Raw genomic sequence first — 19,334 nt, 5'->3', positions numbered from 1 at the left:
GAATCAATGGACACAAATCTGATATTAGGAATGGCAACATACAAAAACCTGTAGGGGAACACTTCAATCTTCCTGGACACACAATTGCAGATCTAAAAGTAGCCATCCTGCAGCAAAAAAACTTCAGGACCAGACTTCAAAGAGAAACTGCTGAGCTACAGTTCATCTTTAAGTTTGACACAATCAACTCTGGATTAAACAAAGACTGTGAATGGCTTGCTAACTACAAAAGCAGCTTCTGCTCTCTTGGAATTCACACCTCCAGATCAGCTGCTAGAAGTGGGCCTCATCCTCCTTGATTGGATCCACCTCGTCATCTCCAGCCTGATCCTGGCCTGCATATTTATTCCTGCCTCTGGAAATTTCCACTACATGCATCTGACGAAGTGGGTCTTTGCCCACGAAAGCTTATGCTCCTACACTTCAGTTAGTCTATAAGGTGCCACAGGACTCCTCGTTGCTTTTGCAGATTCAGACTAACACGGCTACCCCTCTGATACAGTCCCTTATTTGTTCACTCAGACACTTCTCTAATTAGTTACTTTAAATATCTAATGAGTAATTGGCTAATCCAGTGTCCCAAGCCACAGCCTGCCCCCTTCACCCAAACTCCCTCCCAGACCCCTCTCTCTCCCTTCTGCATCCGAATCCCTTACCTCAACCTCCCTTCTTTTCCCAACGACCATCCTAGACCCTGCATTTCCTCCATTAATGTCATGGAAGAGTGCAATGCTCAGCCACTTTCCAAAATCTTGGAGTGACCCCCCCCCATCAAAATGTATTGCCTGCTACTCGTCTAGTCGATACTGGTCAGTGAGAGCAAATAACTGAAAGCCAAGAGGCACAAATGTTTGATAGGGAAGCGGAGTAGTTGCAGAAACAAATGAGCAAGGAACTGGTGGATTCTCCATCTCTTGGGCTGTGTCTACATTGGCAAGATTTTGCGCAAAATTGGCCGCTTTTCGCAAAAACTTTCCACCTGTCTACACTGGCCGCGAGTTCTTGCGCAAGAACACTGACATTCTAATGTAAGAAATCAGTGCTTCTTGCACAAGACCTATGATGCTCCTGCTCAGGGATAAGCCCTGTTGCGCAAGTGTTCTTGTGCAAGAGACCAGTGTAGACACGAATCATGAATTTCTTGTGCAAGAAAGCCCGATGGCTAAAATAGCCATCGGAGCTTTCTTGTGCAAGAGAGCATCTACACTGGCATGGATGCTTTTGCGCAAAAGCACATCTTTTGCGCAAAAGCACATCTCTTACGTAAAAGTACATGCCAGTGTAGACATTCTCTTGCGCAAATACTTTAACGCAAAAACTCTTGCGTTAAAAGTATTTGTGCAAAATCTTGCCAATGTAGACGTAGCCTTGGTGTCTTCAAATCAACACTGGGTGACTTTCTAGAAAACACGCTTTAGGGAAACAGAGCTTTGTGGCTGGGTAACTGGGCTAAGTGTAATGGCTTGTGTCAGAGAGGAGGTCAGACTGCATGATTAAGGGTATCTTTTGCTCCCATGAATTTTAAGAGCTCATCCTACAAACACTCAGTACACGGCTGAATTTCCGGAACTGCTTAAAATGGAATACTATTCCGTTTTCAGTTTTTCCGGAAAAGGAGCGTCTACATTGGCAGGCTGCTTTTCCAGAAAAGCCCTTTTTCCGGAAAAGCATCTGTGGCCAATGTAGACGCGCTTTTCCGGAAAAGAGCCCCGACACAAGAGGGCAGTGTAGACAGGCAACATGAATTTCTTGCACGAGAAGCCCCTATGGCTAAAATGGTCATTAGAGCTTTCTCGCAAAAGAGATCATCCACAGTGCCATGGATGCTCTAGCGCAAAAGCACATCTCTTATGCAAAAGCACATGCCAGTGTAGACTCGCTCTTGCAGAAGACTTTTTGCACAAGAACTTTTCCACAAAACAGTTCTTGTGCAAGACGCTAACAGTGTAGACGTAGCAAAGTATCTGTGTGCTGGCCCCACACCTGAGCCTCCTGCTCTTATTTTAGTCATGTCCCCACCTGCCTTCTCCTTGCTGTGTTTGTGCCAGTAACACCTGCGCCGGGGTCCCCAGAGGCTGCAGAAGGAAAATAAATTCCCATGCACAACATCGAAGAAAGACCCGGTGGCCACATTCACCAGCCCTGAGGTGCTGAGACCAGTCGCCAGGCACCTCACTGACCAGCACCTGCACAGTCACAGGAAGCATACCAGTACACACCCAGCCTGAGGTGGGCCCTTGCGCTCCCTGGGCAAGGAAAGGGAAGAGATGTGCCCCTCAGAATGGGCCACACACACACCAGCAAGCAAACAGGGAGCCACTGGAGCTAGCCAATGGGAGCTCCCACCAGAGCATGTGACCTAAGCCCTGGCTCTCATGGAGCTTGATACCTAATTCCCCGCTGCTGGCAGGTGCTGTGCTTGGCCATGCCGCCCCCTGGGCCAAGGAGCTAGGCCGGGGCCTCACTTGCCTGGAGTGGGCATAGGATGCGGTAGGCCAACCTGGGAGTTTTCAGCTTAGCCCCTGGGATCCTCATCCACGCCTGTCTTTGCCTGGTGAGGGGAAGAAGTTATGAGGGCAAGGGAAGGGAGCTGTGAGAGGATTGGGGGCAGGGCAATGGGGGGAGGGATAAGGGAGGCAGGTGCCTGGTTCATGACTGGAAACTCCTAGCCTTAGGGAATCCAGGAGGTGCTAGGCGGCACTGCTGGCCAGGCTGTGGAATGTCTGGTGTGTGGCTCTGCAAACTCCCTACCAGTCCCTGCACAGCCCTCGGGAAGCCCCTGAGTCAGCATGTCTGGCTCTTAGCATTAGGGCAGCTGGAGGAGACCATGTGCTGCCCACTCCCTGCCCGCAGGCAGGGCAGGAACCACTCCTGGGAAGTGCAGCAAAGAGGGCAGGCCACTAACCGAGCACCCCAGCAAGGTACTCCTCTTGTCCCTGAGGCAGGGAAGCTCCTCTGGTGTGGGGAAATGGGGGGGCTGGAATGCAGAGGGGTTGGCACAGTTTCCCCCAGGCTTCTCTACCTGCCCCCTGCCCCCACTTCTGTTCCCAGCAGAGGGTAAGAGCCCAGGCAGCAGCTTTGAGGAATTGTGAGGAACTTGCCTGAGAAGGGGTGGGGCTCCTCAGAGCCCATTTCCAGGGCAGATGAAGGGCCCACTGTGTCCCACAGCTGCCCACCTTACTCTTGCAATGACCACTGCGGCTCTCAGCCACCCCTATGTAGAAATATTGCCTCCTCTTGGGCTATTCCCAGATGAGGAGTAACAAGGGGGAAACCTAATCAAGGGCAGTCTATTATTTATCACTCATGGTGAAGCAAGCAGAATTAGGTGGTGCAAATGAGATGCTTCAAGAACGGTTGTAGTTATACCAGCAAAAAGGAGGGTACAACCTCACCCCACCCAAGCTGGGTGCAACCAGTGGATAACATCCCACCTGACTAGCCCCCACCGAGGGGGATACATGTTACACGAGTTGGAGCCCATCGATTCGGCATATTGGGGTAACATGCACGTCAGACTTCTGCCTCAACCAAATTAACCAAAATTACCTGGGGTTTGGCCAGCCGCAGAGGGTGAGTGGTACATGTGTATGAGAGTGTATGTTTTAAATAGGATTAAGAATTTGGCTGCTAAATTGTGTTAAGGATTACATTTAGACTGTTAACTATTCAATGTAAATCGAAATCGTGCTTTTAACACATCTTTTAATTGCTTGCTACTAATATATATATATATATATATATATATATATATATATATATATATATATATATTGCTTCTGAATTGCTTGCAATACAACTTGTTAAAGGTATATTGGAGCTACTGTGGATCTTTTGTTCTGTGACGCTGATCAATACCCTGTCATGCAGCCTGATCAATCATACAACAGCTCTCTTTTGTGACAATATCATGGTTATTAAAATCCAGGTTTTCCCACTGTCAAAGGGTTTTTCCCATGTGAATTCTCCCATGTTTAACAAGGCCTCCCCTCTCCCTGAAGTTTTTCCCACACAAGGGCAATCAGGGTTTCACCCCAGTGTGGATTTTCTGATGTCTAAAAAGATTTGAGCTCCTACTGAAGCTTCTCCCGCAGTCAGAGCAGTTGAAAGGTTTTTCTCCAGTGTGGATTCTCATATGACTAATAAGATGTGAGTGCCCACGGAAGCTTTTCCCGCAGTCAGAACAGCTGAAGGGTTTTTCTCCTGTGTGCATTATCCTATGTATATTAAGATGTGATTTCCAACTGAAGCTTTTCCCACAGTCAGAGCAGCTAAAGTATTTCTCCCCTGTGTGCATTCTCCTATGTAGATTAAGATGTGATTTCCAACTGAAGCTTTCCCCACAGTCAGAGCAGATGAAGGATTTCTCCCCTGTGCGGATTCTCCTGTGTCTAACAAGGTCTGATCTCTCTCTGAAGCTTTCCCCACAGTCAGAGTTGAAATATGGCTTTTCTTTGTGAGTTCTCTGATGTTGAAAAAGATGTGAGCTCCTACTAAAGCTTTTCCCACAGTCAAAGCAAGAAAAGGGTTTCTCCCCTGTGTGGATTCTGTTATGTCTTTCAAGGTCTGACCTCTTACTGAAGCTCCTCCCACACTCAGAGCAGCTGAAGGATTTCTCTCTTCTGTGGATTCTCTGATGTTCAATAAGAGTGGCACAGTTATTGTACATGGAGGGTGCCTGTTCATGGAGGATTTTCTGTTGACTGGTTTCTACGTTTTTCACCCCTCTGCTCCTGTGACTGGATTTACCCTGTCCCTTCTCTGGATGGTTTCCCTGCTGCCTTTCTGGGCTATGCCGACTCTTATAGGCCTCTCCTTGCTCACGTATCAGAGAAACATGTCCTTCAGATCTTCCCAATAACACCCTATGTGGAGCCTTTTGCTCCAATGCTTCCTGCTGAAGACTCTCCTCATTGTTATCACTCAGCATCCCATCACCTGCAAGGAGAGAGAGAGAATTTAGACAGGCGTCATTCCCTGTGCTGAGCTGAAAAGAAAACTCTGAATAGGGAACAGAAAAGGAGAACACGCCCAAATAATCCTAGAAAGTTAAATAATCATGAGCCCATCCTCCTCCCCCCTTCCCCAGACTGGAGTTGAAGACAGGCTGAAAGGTCAGTGACACTTGATGAAAATGCACAAATGACAGCTGCACGAGAACACAGAAATTAGTTTCTCAGGTCATTTTAGCAGATTACTCACCGGTGTGGATATGACTGATGATGTCCTCTTTCTCACAGCCCTGGAGATACGGGATCCACAGCTCCTCCCCTTGCTTTGCCCAGGAGATCACATGAGCTTTGGAGACTGCAAATCCTGCTTGGAGAGCAATTAGTCAAGTGCTGATCTTGTTCATTAAGGTCTGTGCCATTACTGCTTCCAGAGCCAGGATCAGAGAGGCTCTTTCCCCCACTGCAGAGACTGGGCTCTGGCTGGTACAAGACCCCAGGACACACTCACCTGCGGTAAAGGTGCATCCCCGCTGCCTTGGGAATGGTCCAGCTCATTCCCCAAGGGAGCTGAGCCCTCTGCTGCATTCTCTAGGATACAACTCAGTCTCCCGCCAGGCCGGTTCCATCCCCACCCCATCCCAGGGCAGGACAGGAATGCTCTTTGGCTCGGATGCTCTACTTGGACCAGAAGGAGGCAGAGGAAGTTGTCTGGGCACAAAATGAACCCTTGGTTTGTTGCTTCAGGCCCTGCCTATGCTCCAGATCCCGACCGCTTATGCCTGGGTGGGCCCTGCCATCTGCCCACAACAGCTGTTGCTCCTGTGGCCAGTCAGGGTGGAGATGGGCTGTGCTGCTGCTCTGCTGCTTGTAGGTTTTGCTGCAGCTCAGCTCCCCCTCTGCAGCCTTGGTTCTACTCTGCCAGAAGCTGCACCCTTAGTGTGGTTTCCCAGCCTCCCTCTTGTGGCCAGTCTAGCTCGCCATTTGGTGCCTCCCCTTCCTCTCGGGCTGCACAGAATCTACCAGAGGCAGGAAAGAACTCTGAGATGGCACCCCCTTCCAGCAGTCCAGCCCACTGGCACAAGGGTAGCCTGCAGGCACTAACAACAGCTGTACTCATCCCCACAATGCTGGTACCTGCTGTTACTACCTGGGCACTTCCATTGAGTACGTATGTAACAGTGTAGTCAATTAACCAATTAATCGATAAGCAAAAGATTATAGGTTAATGCCAGAGACTACAAACATTCCCCTCGTCCCCACTGCCAGTAAATTTTTAGCAAGCTGGCTAGCAGCCTGGCTCAGACCTAGCTTGCGCCTACCCCTGCTCTAGCTCTGCAGTTAAATTTTATTAGGAGAGGGATGGGAAAGCAGCCTGGCTCAGTTACAAGCTTGCACCAGATCTGGAAGCTCTGATCCCCTGCTAGGGGCTGCTGCCACCTTGTACTGCTGCTTCTGATAGAAGGCAGCTGGTCTGCATGGGAAGCTGGTTTTCAAACTGGCTCCCCTTGCGGACCTGCTCCTGCCCGGCACCCTGTGCTGCTGCCTCTGTAACAGAGGAAGCAAGGTACTCTGGAAGGGGACGCCTTGGGACTGAGATCAGAGTGCACTGGCTGCAAGCCTTGCCTTCTGGGCTCTATAGAATAGTCAACTAACCAATAAGAATTAATTAGGTTACTCAACTATTCAATTAACCGATATTTAACATCGTGACCACTGACACCTCCAACCAATGGGCAAGATGGTGGGAAAGTAAACGGAGACCTTGGCTTTGGGAAGAGCAGCACCACTGTTATATCCCTGAACCTGCTCCACATGGGAGGGAGTGTGGAAAGGCCAGTCTTTCACATAGGAGCCAGCATTATTGGGGTTGATACTCCTGACATTGGGGGTGGGGCTAATGAAGAACCCTGAACCAAACCCAACCCAGCTGCTCCAGAGCTCATCCAGCTTGTATTACTTAAAGGGATAGGAATCCCTACCCAGCCAGCTCACAGCCTTATAGTTCTCCTGCATCACATTCCTGTAGAGGGCTCTCTGGCCCGGGTCCAGCAGGGCCCATTCCTCCTCAGAGAAATACACAGCCACCTCCTCGAAGGTCACCAGCTCCGGCACAGCCATTTCCTGTCCCGGGCACTGTAGGCCATGGGCTGGACTGGAGACAGACATGGGAGTTGTGCAGCCTGTCAGGGGAGAAAGACAATTGGAGACATTTCAAAAGTGGCTTTAATCCTTTTCCACAACCCCATTCTGCCCAGACTCTGTCCCTGGTGACCCATATGCTAGACTTTGCCACTGCGGGCAAATGCTGAGTCTCAATATTCCATAACCACCACACACAAGTTAGATCCCAAATCCACATTCATTTCTCCTAATACCTGGCTTGAGTTTCAACATTACTGTGCCTGTAACAATGGGATTTCATTCTGAATATGCAGTGTTTAAGATACAAGCCACTAACTACGCTTCCTGAACATGGATGGAGGTGTCTAAATTTAGGTTCCGGCAGCTAAAGTGCCTTGGTTTTCCTCCATTTATTAGTAGCACAGACTCACAGAGATGCAGTGAAGTTAATGTGAGTCAAATGTTTATTAGTAAGCATGTGTGGTGAGTGTTGCAGGGTGAGATGCTAAAATTTGTAGACTCACAATATCCAAGGGGAACGTTAGCCCTGAAGTCTAACCCTCTCTGTGGCACAAGCCACTACACTTAGCCCAGCTACCCAGGCACAAAGCTGATTCCCCACATTTTCTAGAAAGTTGCCTAGTGTTGAGTTGAATCCACCACTTCCTTCCTGTGGCCATTGGTTTCTGTGGCTCGTCATTATCCTTCACAAACATTTGTGCCTTTTTTCTGGCCTGAAATTGTCTGGTTTCAGCTTTCAGTTATTGTTTCTCACTGAGCTGCATCCACTTAGACAAGTGGTTCCCAAACTTTTTTATACCACAGACCAGCAAACCCATTCATGAACTTTTGGCTGATTGGCAACATTTGCATATTTATTATGGAAATAATCAATATGCAAATGAAATGTTGCCAGTCCATAATGATCAGAGTTCGCCGCTATCTACAACACTTAAAAAAAAATCAGAGAAAGAATTTCCCTCTCTCTGCTGAGTAGGGTTCAGGAAGGGGCACCCTCAAACCCAGGGGGTATTTGGGGCACCCTATTTAGCACCTGAAATTTTGTCAAGAACACAGGAGCTGGTGCCCCCTATTGCTACCACGTCACCTCTGCCCTCTCCCCTCCTGCCCCACAAGGTGGGGGAGCTGCCATTCTATCTCTTGCATATCCTTCTGTGCAACCTGTGTCTCTTTCTTCCCCACCCAGGCTGCTCTTGCTTCAATACTTTCCCCTTGCCACATCCCCCCTCTCCCTCCCAGCCACCCCCCGAGTTTCCCTCCAATGCAGTCCTGCTCCCATCTGCCTCATATCTCTCCTGAATCCCCCCCCCCCATCTCCCTTCAGCATCTCCTGTATGCCTCTCTTGCCCCTACCTCACACATCCCTGTTCCCCTCTTCAGCCCCCTCCCAGGGCTGGCTCCTTCACCCCACACATGCTGGGAGCTGTTTCCCTGGGTTCTGGGCAGGGATCACAACCAGCTCTGCTGGGAGTAGCCTGGGGCCAACCTCCCCCAGCAGCTCTGGGCTCTGGGCACTGTGGCACAGGATGGTGAAAGAACGTGTCCTCTTTTTCGGAAATTGGTCTGAAAAAGCAGATGTGTTCCTTAGACGCAGCATAGCTAGACATTGCCTAAATTTAATTTCTTGCTGACTTCATTTTAAAAGGGGTTAAAAAAGGAACTTTTTGGGGATACAGGTCAGTGCAGGCTCCCCAATACCGGGGATTCCCTGAGCTTCAGGGGCCAGATTCAGGTAAGTCAGGGGCCATGTCTGGCCCTCAGGCCATCGGCTCCCTGCTCCTGCTTTACAGCGTGAGCAAGTCAGCTTTAAGTAGACAGAAACCAAACAGGGTTTCTATAGACCCTAAAGCAGATCTGAGCATAAGACAGCCTGCGGAGGCATTAGGAAGCCCCTGGTAGGCTCCCTAGCTTGTCCTGCAGGCTAGGCAGAAAAGCAGCTGTGGGGCTCAATTTCTGTTTTAAAACTGGAGGGGGGGAAGTTTTAGGAGCTGTCCCACCCCAATGTGAGCTGCTTGTTGGAGTAACAGGCAGCCAAGAAGAACCATGCCTCTTCCCCTGGGATGTTATTCATCAAGCATATGGCCAGGCAAGAAGGCTGGCTGGGAAACATTTTACACTCTGCAAGCAGGCAGGCTAGTTTGGCAGCCAGCAAGTAAGTCTCTTGGCCACAGCCTGCATCTGGCACCCCAATCTCCTGCTCCAGATCACAATCCCTTCCTACCCTATGTTACATCCCAAACCCCTGCACCCCAGTCCCTTACCCCAAGCTCACTTCTGTACTCAACCTCCATCCCAGAGCCTGCACCTGCTCCATTAATACCATGGAAGAATGCGGCACTCGAACACTTTCCAAAATCTTAGAGTACCCGCCCCCATAAAAAAGTATTGCCTGCCATAGCCTAAGACAGAAAGCACAGCAGAATATTAGTTCAGAAGACTGAGATACTGGTTTCTGCATCCACATCCCATCTAAATACTCCCAAGGAAGGAAAAAAAGGGAAGAAACTCCTGACAACTAAGGATGTCTGGGGAGCTGAGACAGGTATTTGTCAGGATGATACCTGCAACCCTACCTGGGGAACATGGGGCAGAAGTGAGGGCTCTTGCTCACTGCTCATTTTCAGGAGTCCCAGCTTTTTCTTGCACTTGCCAAAATATTTCTGTACCTCAGTTTCCTTGACTCCTCACCTGTCTGAGTGCCTCTCATGATCTCCATTTCTTTGGTGGGCTGGAGATCTAGGACCCACGGTTCTTCCCCTCGTTCTAGCTGGGTGATCAGGTCAGATTTGGGAATGGAGAATCCTGCAAGAGGTAAAATCAGGCAAGGTGAAGGCACATGGAGTCTGGGCAGTGTCACAAGGAACATTCCCTGAGCTCAATCTCATCCTACATGGAACTGGAGTAACTCAAGACATCTTGAAAGCAGCAGATTTTTGGGGCAGAATGGGGTGGGGAATGTGACAAAGTCAGAATTGTATTCACTCTGTTCTGTTGCATGTGATTTCTACTGTCCTGTAGTAACTCTCTGTGTTTGCCTCAGTTTCCCTAGACACTGCACAACTATCTGGAGGTGAATATGTGGGTGACTCACTGAAGGAGAATGCCCAGGCCAGCATATTTATGATAACTGAGGCTCATGATAATCTGAGCCTGGGAGGGGTGTGTGACCAGATGACACCTTTCACCTGGGAAGCTGGACAAAATTTCACACAGGGCTGGCTGCAGCCAGGAATTAACTGTGGAGAGTGGAAGTGAGTGTCGCTGGCTTGGGGCCAGAGATCTGGGCTCTCTTCTACCCAAGATGGATTGTACTGACTGTTCCTGGGCTAAGAATTCTGTTCTATGCTGTATCCCTGTGAACTAATAAACCTTCTGTTCTACCTGCCAGATGAATCATAGAGCTGGAAGAAACCTCAGGAGGTCATCAAGTCCAGCCCCCTGCTCTAGGCAGGACAAATTCCAACTAAATCAACCCAGCCAGGGCTTTGTCAAGCTGAGACTTAAACACCTCTAGGGATGGAGACTCCACTACTTCCATAGATAACCCATTCCAGTGCTTCACCACTCTCCTATGCTACGTCTACACTGGCATGATTTTGCGCAAATACTTTAACGCAAAAACTCTTGCATTAAAAGTATTTGCTCAAGAAAGCGTCTACACTGGCATGTGCCTTTGAGTAAGAGATGTGCTTTTGTGCAAAAGCATCCATGCCAGTGTAGACGTTCTCATGCGCAAGAAAGCTCTGATGGCCATTTTAGCCATAGGGCTTTCTTGTGCAAGGGGCTTTCTTGTGCAAGAAATTAATATTGACTGTCTACACTGGCCTCTTGCACAAGAACAGTTGTGCAAGAGGGCTTATCCCTGAGCGGGAGCATCACAATATTTGCGCAAGAAGCACTGATTTCCTACATTAGAACGTCAGTGTTCTTGAGCAAGTACTTGCAGCCAGTGTAGACAGGCCACTTTTGTGCAAAATCTTGCCAATGTAGACAAAGCCCTAGTGAAATAGTTTTTCCTAATATCCAACCTGGACCTCTCCCACCACAGCTTGAGACCATTGCACCTTGCTCTGCCATCTGTCACTACTGAGAACAGCCTTTCTCCATCTTCTTTGGAACCTCCCTTCAGGAAGTTGAAGGCTGCTATCAAATCCCCCCTCACTCTTCGCTTCTGCAGAGTAAACAGACCCAACTCCCTCAGCCTCTCCTCATAGGTCATATGCTCCAGCCCCTTAATGATTTTGGTTGCCCTCCACTTGACCCTCTCCAGTGCGTCCACATCCTTTTTGTAGTGGGGGGCCCAAAACTGGACACAATACTAGAGAGCCAAATAAAGGGGAATAATGACATCTCTCGATCTGCTGGCAATGCTCCTCTTAATGCATCTAATATGCCATTAGCCTTCTGGCTACAAAGGCACACTATTGACTCATATCCAGCTTCTCATCCACTGTAACCCTCAGGTCCTTTTCTGCAGAACTATAACTTAGCTGGTTGGCCCTCAGCCTGTAACAATGCTTGGGATTCTTCCATCCCAAGTACAGGACTCTGCACTTGTCCTTCTTGAACCTCATCAGATTTCTTGTGGCCCAATCCTCCAATTTGTCTAAGTCACTCTGGACCCTCTCTCTGCCTTCCAGCGTATCTACCTCTCCCCCTAGCTTAGTGTCATCTGCAAACTTGCTGAGGGTGCAATCCATCCCCTCATCCAGGTCATTAATAAAGATATTGAACAAAACGGGTCCTAGAACCGAACCTTGGGGCACTCCGCTAGAAACCAACCACCATTCCTGATATTGAGCCATTGATCACTACCCACTGGGCCTGGCCTTCTATCCATTTTACCGTCCATTTATCCAATCCACATTCCCTTAACTTGCTGGCAAGAATATTGTGGGAGACCATATCAAAAGCCTTGCTAAAGTCAAGGTATATCACATCCACTGACTTTCCTATGTCCACCAAGCCAGTTATCTCATTATAGAAGCTAATCAGATTGGTCAGGCACAACTTGCCCTTTGTGAATCCATGCTGACTATTCCTGATCACTTTCCTCTCTTCCAAGTGCCTCAAAATGGATTCCTTAAGGATCCCTTTCATGATTTTTCCAGAAACCGAGGTAAGACTGACCGGCCTATAGTTCCCTGGATTGTCCATCTTCCCTTTTTTGAAGATGGGCACTACACATTTGTCTTTTTCCAGTCATCTGGGATCTCTTCCGATCTCCACGACTTTTCAAAGGTAATGGCCAAAGGCTCCTCAATGACATTTGCCAACTCCCTCAGTACCCTCGGATGCATTAAGTCTGGACCCATGGATTTGTGTACGTTTAGCTTTTCTAAATAGATCCTTGCCTGTTCTTTACCCACCAAGGACTGTCCATCTTCATCCCATTTTGCGTCACTTAGCGCATTAGTCCGGGAGCTGACCTTGTCCGTGAATACAGAGGCAAAGAAAGCTTTGAGTACTTCAGCTTTCCCCACATCATCTGTCACTAGGTTACCTCCTTCATCCAGTAGGGGCCCCACATCCTCTCTGATCACCTTCTTCTTGTTAATATGCCTATAAAAACCTTTCTTCTTATCCTTCACATCCTTTGCCAGTCGCAATTCCACTTGCGCTTTTGCCTTCCTGATAACCCCCCGGCATTCTCGAGCTATACATTTAAACCCCTCCCTGGTCATTTGTCCAAGTTTTCACTTTTTGTAAGCTCCCTTTTTGTGCTTAAGTTCACCAAGGATTTCCCCTGTAAGCCAATCCGATCTCCTATCTGTGAAAGGAAGGTATTGAGGCCTACCCAGAATATGTCAAATGAGCACCAGTTTAATTGTAAGTGGAAAGGAAAGGCAGCACTCTCAGATACAGGAGATAAAAATAAAAACAAAATTTGATTGGTTGACCAACAATAACCCCGCTTTTAGGGAAGTAAGTAACTCAGACAGCAGTATGCAACAAAGTGCTGATTACCCCAAATGGAGCAGACGAAAGTTTTTTGTAAGGGCAGAATGAGACAACAAAAATCTAACGTCAGCAATTGTCAGGCGAGTGGAGGAGTACCAAAATACCGAAACAGGTATATAAGGTGGGCTGAAACAGACCACGAGCGGACGGGTTGCGAATCCGAAAAGCCAGGTCTGATCAACCAGGGCTCCCTCCCCGGCGCTGAATCTCGCTGCCGCATATAAGCTCCGAAAGGGGAACAAATAAGCTCCGAAAGGGGAACGAATACCGGTCGTAAGTTGCAACGAAAAATCCAAAGAAAGGAAAAACATAAAGAAAAGAATATCTCCTGAATCTAAGCAATGCTTCTATCTTTCTTAACGTGAGTATTATATAACTGTTAACTCCATAGATTTTTTGAAGGTAACTCAGGAGGGTATATCAGTAGGAGAAGTTGTTATTTCTTGTTATTTTTAACTGTACTGTTTTTCTACTTTTTCTTTGTATATTATATTGTCTTAAAAGAATCAAAAATAATGAATTGATTTAAATGGAAAATTGATTATAAAGTAAATAGAAAAAATAAATAATCTTTGTTTAACCCTAAAAAGAAGTATTCCTCTCTCTGTGGTTTCAAATCCTTTAAAGAACCAAACCCGGTTACCGAAACTATCATGTTTGCTTCTCTTGCTACGTATCGGGATGGTTTCTTTCTGTGCCTTCAATAAGGCTTCTTTAAAATACTGAGTGTCATGTCTGGCTGTATATGGGAATGCAGGGCCTAGTGACTCCCCATCTCTTGGTGACAGAGTGCTGTCATGCCACAAGTTGTAATGATCTGAGGGCTCTGAGGGGCTCTCTCACTCGCAAACCCGCCCCCTCCCCCCCGGGGTTAGACTCCTGCCTAGTTCCTTCCCCTCAGATGGAGCCAGTCCCAAGAAGGCAAGTGAATGGAGAAATAATGTAGGCAGGATAGTACCATGATTCTGAAAGCTAGGGAGATGGAGATGAATTAGCATGTCTCCTAAGTGTCTGACTCCCCTGTTCCTCAGAAGGAAGCACGGTGATTCAAATGTCTTTTACATGGGGACTGTAGAGCTTACTCCCCTCTAATTGAACTGATCAGATGCAGAAATGCTGGCCCCCAGGCTTTGCTGGCTGCAGGCACAGGAATCCTTACCCAGCGAGGCCACCATCTCATAGTTCTCCTGCATGACGTCCCTGTAGAAGGCTCTTTGAGCAGCATCCAGCAGTGCCCCCTGCCCCGCAGTGAAATACACAGCCACCTCCTCAAAGGTCACCGGCATCTGAAACAACAGAGACCCCCCTCTCAGCGCCTGCCACTCCAGCTCTAGCCCCACAAGTCACAGTGGAGGAAGTCCAAGGAGAAGAATCTCCCCTCGAACCTGCCCAGAGAGGCCAGAAGGCTCCAAAGGAGAAAGAGGGGAGAATTCCTTGTGCCTCCCAGCAGGGTCTTTCCAGTCGCCCACCTGCCTGCCACAGGCTACTAGGGAAGCAGAACTCTGCACAGGCAACAGGGACAGGAATCCCAGCACCTTCCTAGCTCATGGCAGCAGGAGAAAACAACAATAGGAATGGCCAGGCTGGGTCAGAGAAAAGGCCCATTTAGCCCCGTGTCCTGCCTGCCCACAGTGGCCAATGCAGGCACCCTGGAGGGAATGAACAGAACAATGAATCACCAAGTCTTGTCGACCATTCCCAGCTTTTGGCAAACAGAGGCTCGGGACACCTTCTCTGCCCATCCTGTCTAGTAGCCATTGATGGACCAATGGAGACTCTGGTCAGTTTTCCCAGCCCTGACCATGGGGTTTTTCCTCTTTCAGAAATGGGAGAACGTTCACCACTCTCCTAATGGGCCTGTTCAGACCATCAGACCCTAGGCTGAGCACGTCCCAGCAGGTATATCTCACCCTGCCCATTTCCTGCCTCATCCTGTGTATTTTCTGCACTTCCCATCTACTAACCCCCCTATACACACACAGCTCCCACAAAACTCCCTACCCGAGCTGGCTTCACCACAGTCACTTCCCTGTCCTGCATCTGACAAGATGGGATGATCTGGAGCAAAGTGTGGACGTGATTCTTCAGTCTGTCAGGGTAAGAGGGGCAATTGAGGAGGTTTCCAAAGGGGGTTTGGTTCATTTCACACTCTCCTCCAAGAAGGGTGACTCTGGGACCCCAGCCTCTCCATTCCCAACCTTCTGACCCCCCACCCCATGTAATCCAAACATTGTGTACCCTTGCTCCAGCCGTGCTCAGACCTTGCACCCAAATTCACTATCCCTGGTCACAGTGCAAATCCACCCCTCACTCCCCCACACTCCTGCCCTGTCATAATCCTCTATTTAAGTGTTTCTCAACCAGTGGTACACATACCCACAGGGTAGTCAAGAGAAGTCTGGAGGTACGGCAACACAACTGAAATTTGTAGAAAACTGAATTTTTGTTTTAAGTTTTATATTGCTTTATTATTTTTGTACTTTTTACACCCAAAAATTTAATTGACCACCTGGCTGATTAAACAAACATGTTCCAATGGTAGGAAAAAAATGTGTGTCTGAAAACTGTAGGTACTTTATTTTAAAAAAAAGGTTGAGAAAACCTGCCCTATTTTACCCAAACTCTCTTCCAGATCCCACACCCCAAACTCCCCAATCTCTCTCTTGGATGCCTACCAGATCCTCCATTAATAGCATGGAAGAGTGTAGCCCTTGACCATTTACCAAATTCTTGGAACAGACCACATCAAAAATGAAAGATTCTTTTAACAGATTTTTTTTGGAATGTTGCAGATATCTAGAACTCTGATCCTAATGATTTTTTTAAAACCAGTGTTACTAATTAAAATATATGATGGCAAATATCTGACCTTAATACAATATAATTTATCAGGCAGAGTTCTGGCTCTTATGAGTTAGAAGTAGATAATGCAAGGTGTGATGCTTATTTGCAAGAACTTTGACATATATGCATCCATTAGAAAGGAAGATGATACATGCACTGCAAGGTCTCAGGGGGTAGCTGTGTTAGTCTGTAACTAAACTTAAAAAACAAAAATCGTCTTGTAGTGCCTGAGAATAATAAAAATATACAAATAGTATCATGAGCTTTCGTGGGCACAACCCAGTTTTTCATCCAAGGACAGTGTTAAATTTTCTTTTTATTTGATTTCATATTAAAACATCATAAGCATAGCTCCTTGTAAATTATCCCTTTCTTTAATGTATTTTCTTCCATAACTATGGACTATTCAGATACATTTATAGCTGTAGTTTTTGTTTGTAATGGTTAGTAATCCACACACTACCTCAATATTGGCATTGTTCAAAAGAAAGTTCAATCCACCCAAAACTAAATTTAACCTGGCCAAAAATGGAAAATCTTAGGGGGAATCCCACTGCTGGCCAGCCCACTAAAATATTGATGGTCAGAGGGGTGGGGCAAAATGCTATAGCAGTAAACTATAGCAACAACCAATAAGCTTTTGCTTACTGAATAATCAACTGCACTATTACATCCCTACAGGTCACAACCCATCTCTCCCTCCTGCACTCCTCCCCTCCCCTCCTCCTCCTCCGAACCCTGCCCACAACCCATCTCCATACCCACTGCTGGACCCTGCACCCCCTTCTATACCTCCCCTAACTCTCCCTGAGCTCCCTTCTGCATCTGCCCCCCTCCCAGCTCCTGCCCCAGGCTCCCTTTTCCACCTGCCTCCCTCCCAGCCACCACACCCACATCCACACCCACACCCACACCCATACCTTGGGGGAATTGGGTCTTTGGGAGCCGCCGCCGCGTCAGGGACGGGTCTGACCCGCAGTCGGGGTAGGGCGGGGCCCGACATAGAGAAATACCCTCCCCCGCCTCTGGCAGCAACCCCGCCCCCGCATCCCCAGACTGATGCCAGTGTCACGTGATCTCTGACACACACACCCCCGGTGTATGACAAGGAGCCCTCCCCCCCCAAGCAGCCCATCCCAGGGCAAAACCTCCCCCCGGAGCCCTCCCAGCGATTGATCTGCCCCGGCCTCAGCTCCCCTCCATATCTCACACGTCAGCCGCCCCCACTCACATTGACCCAGACCCCCCTCGCCTCGGCTCTCCCGCGTCCTCCGGGCCCCGGCGCTTCCCCGAATCAGCCCGCAGCGAGTAATGCCACCAACGGCTCCCTCAGAATTCGCGCCGCGCACTACGCGGCGCATGCGCAGTGACCGCGGCGACGGATAGGCTAGGTCCCTCTGCTCGCGCGCGGAGTCTGACGCTACTTCGGGATCCGTCCAGCAGCCAATTGCAGAAGCGTGGGCGGGGCCTGAGCAGGGACGGAGCGGGACACACTGAACCCCCCCCCCCCCCCGCAGTCGGACAGAACCTGGGCGGCAGCGCGCGGACCCAGCTGCCCCCAGCGTTCCAAGACCTGTCCGCCTGCGCACAGAGTGAGGGCAGCAGCCTCAGCCGCGGCTACGGCGCATGCTCCGATCTGGGGCGCCTGCGTAGCGTGTCCTAAAGCTCGAACTTTGAGAGCAGCTGCTCGTACCGCTGCAGCCCGGTGCGTGCGGGGTTAGGGACTTAGACCTAGAGGGGTCTGTTCGAGGCCCAAACCGCGCGTGTGCGGGGTAGCGCGGGGCAGGGGGGACCCCGGGCTGGGAGGGGCAAAGGAGACCCAGCTGCAGGGTTTGCAAACTGGCCCGTGGGGCAGATGCGGGTGTTTCCCGGGGCCGGGGTATCTCAGGACCCTTCTAAGGGCTGGGATCTGACGGGCATAAGTTGCTCAGGGACTGGCCAGGGTGGCCTTTCCCTGCCTGGTGAGGGGCACACGCCCGCAAGCGGGGCTGGACGCAGGGAAATGTTTTAGCTTCAGCTACTGCAAACCCGCGTGGGCTTTAGGGCCCAGAGAATTCCAGTTTGGCTTACGCCAGGGACCCCTACCACACGGCGCTGGGTGTGACCAGGCATCTCCAGGTTTGAAGTAAGCTCTGGCGGTACAGCAGAACCAGAGTAACTGACCTGTTGCACAAGCATGGTCTAATCTCCCCCACGTTGGGTTTTCAGTGTGTCCCGCCCCCGCCAGTCACTCTCCGCTCCTGTTCAGGCCCCGCCTACCCTGCTGCAATTGGAGGAACCCGCAGCAGCGTCTGACTTCATGGGTGAGCAGAGGGAGGGTGCGTCAATGCGCATGTGCAGCGCCCACGGACGTGCAAATTCTGAAGGAAATCTTAGTGGCAGGGCCGGATTCAGATCTTTAGAGGCCCTAAGCACTCAAAAGATTATGGTGCCCCCCATATGTAATTCAAAATAAAAACAATACTAGAATGTAAAATCTCATTTTTGGGGTGCCCCTGCTTTGCTGGTGCCCTAAGCATGTGCTTAGTCTGCCTAGTGGGTAATCCAGCCCTGCTTAGTGTCATTATTCACTGCCCTGCTGCTTCTGCCTCTGGGTGGGGCAGGTGACATGTCAGCGGGCAGATAAATTGCTGGGCAAGGGCAGCGGGGGGAGGTTTTGCCTTGCGACCCAGATCACTGTCTGTGCAGAAGAGGTGTCAGATCAGGTGACAGTGACACCCAGGGTATGTAGAGTGCTGTCCGTCCCGTCCCCCCATAAAACTGGGGTGGGAGTTGGTGACTTGTTCCCTCTGCTGCTCCCATCGGCATTTCCCTCCCTCTTGCTGCCCCCTCCCTGCCCCTTCATGCCCCCCCCTTTCATCTCCCTTTGCAGAGCAGCCCGGCCCATACGCTGCCTGAAGGAACAGAAGTTTGACCCCTTGTGGATCCAAGCAGGGGGGTTTGTTATGCTCAGCGCTGGGGAGGGTCACTTGGCTTGTCCTGCTCAGTGAGGCGCTGCCCAACAATGGATTCCAGTAGATTACAGAGGGCGTCAGTGGGTGGAAAGAAGCAATGGGATGGGAGTTCCTGAGCCCCTGGATTGGTCCTAGTGTCAAGGCATAATGGGCACAATAAGCCAATAATCTAAAAGGTTACATGAGTGTTCCACCCATGGGTCAGGGTTACATGTTTGCTACTACACAGGTGTTATTCCTCAAAATCTTCCTCTTGCAGTGTGTAAGTTAAGTCCAGATTTCAGGTCTATGGGAATGGTGGGTGGCACTTTGCAGACAGGTTTGCCCACAGGTATATTCCTAGATGCTCTTAAAGTACAGAGAACAGTAAATAGAACACAACAATGACAACTGTGTGTAGTTCATCAATGCGTCCCCTTGAGCTCAGATTGGCATCTGTGAGGGATGGTTGTCACAACTCATGCTGACTTGTTAGCCTTCT

At 49.4% G+C, this 19,334-nt stretch overlaps 1 protein-coding gene and 1 long non-coding RNA gene across 2 annotated transcripts; one reads left to right on the top strand and one right to left on the bottom strand.

Annotated features, from left to right (window-relative positions):
* Window positions 1-2,306: 2,306 nt before the first annotated feature.
* On the bottom strand, window positions 2,307-17,177 carry LOC142821469 (uncharacterized). The gene is made up of 7 exons (XM_075912468.2): window positions 17,131-17,177; window positions 15,057-15,144; window positions 14,215-14,341; window positions 9,783-9,896; window positions 6,932-7,132; window positions 5,203-5,319; window positions 2,307-4,938 (listed from the first exon to the last, which is right to left on the bottom strand). Exons 2-7 carry the CDS (start codon window positions 15,093-15,095, stop codon window positions 4,022-4,024), a joined length of 1,515 nt encoding a protein of 504 aa, XP_075768583.2. The 5' UTR covers window positions 15,096-15,144; window positions 17,131-17,177; the 3' UTR covers window positions 2,307-4,021.
* LOC142821513 (uncharacterized) lies at window positions 9,894-15,147 on the top strand. Its single transcript, XR_012898259.2, has 3 exons — window positions 9,894-13,416; window positions 14,879-14,954; window positions 15,038-15,147. It is a non-coding gene; the product is annotated as an uncharacterized LOC142821513 (long non-coding RNA).
* Window positions 17,178-19,334: the final 2,157 nt, after the last annotated feature.

The sequence above is a fragment of the Pelodiscus sinensis genome, chromosome 19 (genome assembly GCF_052426305.1).
Source record: "Pelodiscus sinensis isolate ZL-2025 chromosome 19, ASM5242630v1, whole genome shotgun sequence".
NCBI classification, from domain to species: domain Eukaryota; kingdom Metazoa; phylum Chordata; order Testudines; family Trionychidae; genus Pelodiscus; species Pelodiscus sinensis.
Note: the sequence above shows the minus strand (reverse complement) of the source record. Positions and strands in the feature narration are given on the sequence as shown.

Bases quoted from the DNA above. Each gene is read 5' to 3' on its own strand.
- LOC142821469 (XM_075912468.2), bottom strand. From the start codon at position 15,095: ATGCAGGACAGGGAAGTGACTGTGGTGAAGCCAGCTCGG. The intron at 9,897-14,214 runs GTAAGGATTCCT...TACCTCTTGCAG, and splicing joins TGAGATGGTGGCCTCGCTGG to GATTCTCCATTCCCAAATCT. The intron at 5,320-6,931 runs GTAGGGATTCCT...TTGCTCTCCAAG, and splicing joins TAAGGCTGTGAGCTGGCTGG to CAGGATTTGCAGTCTCCAAA.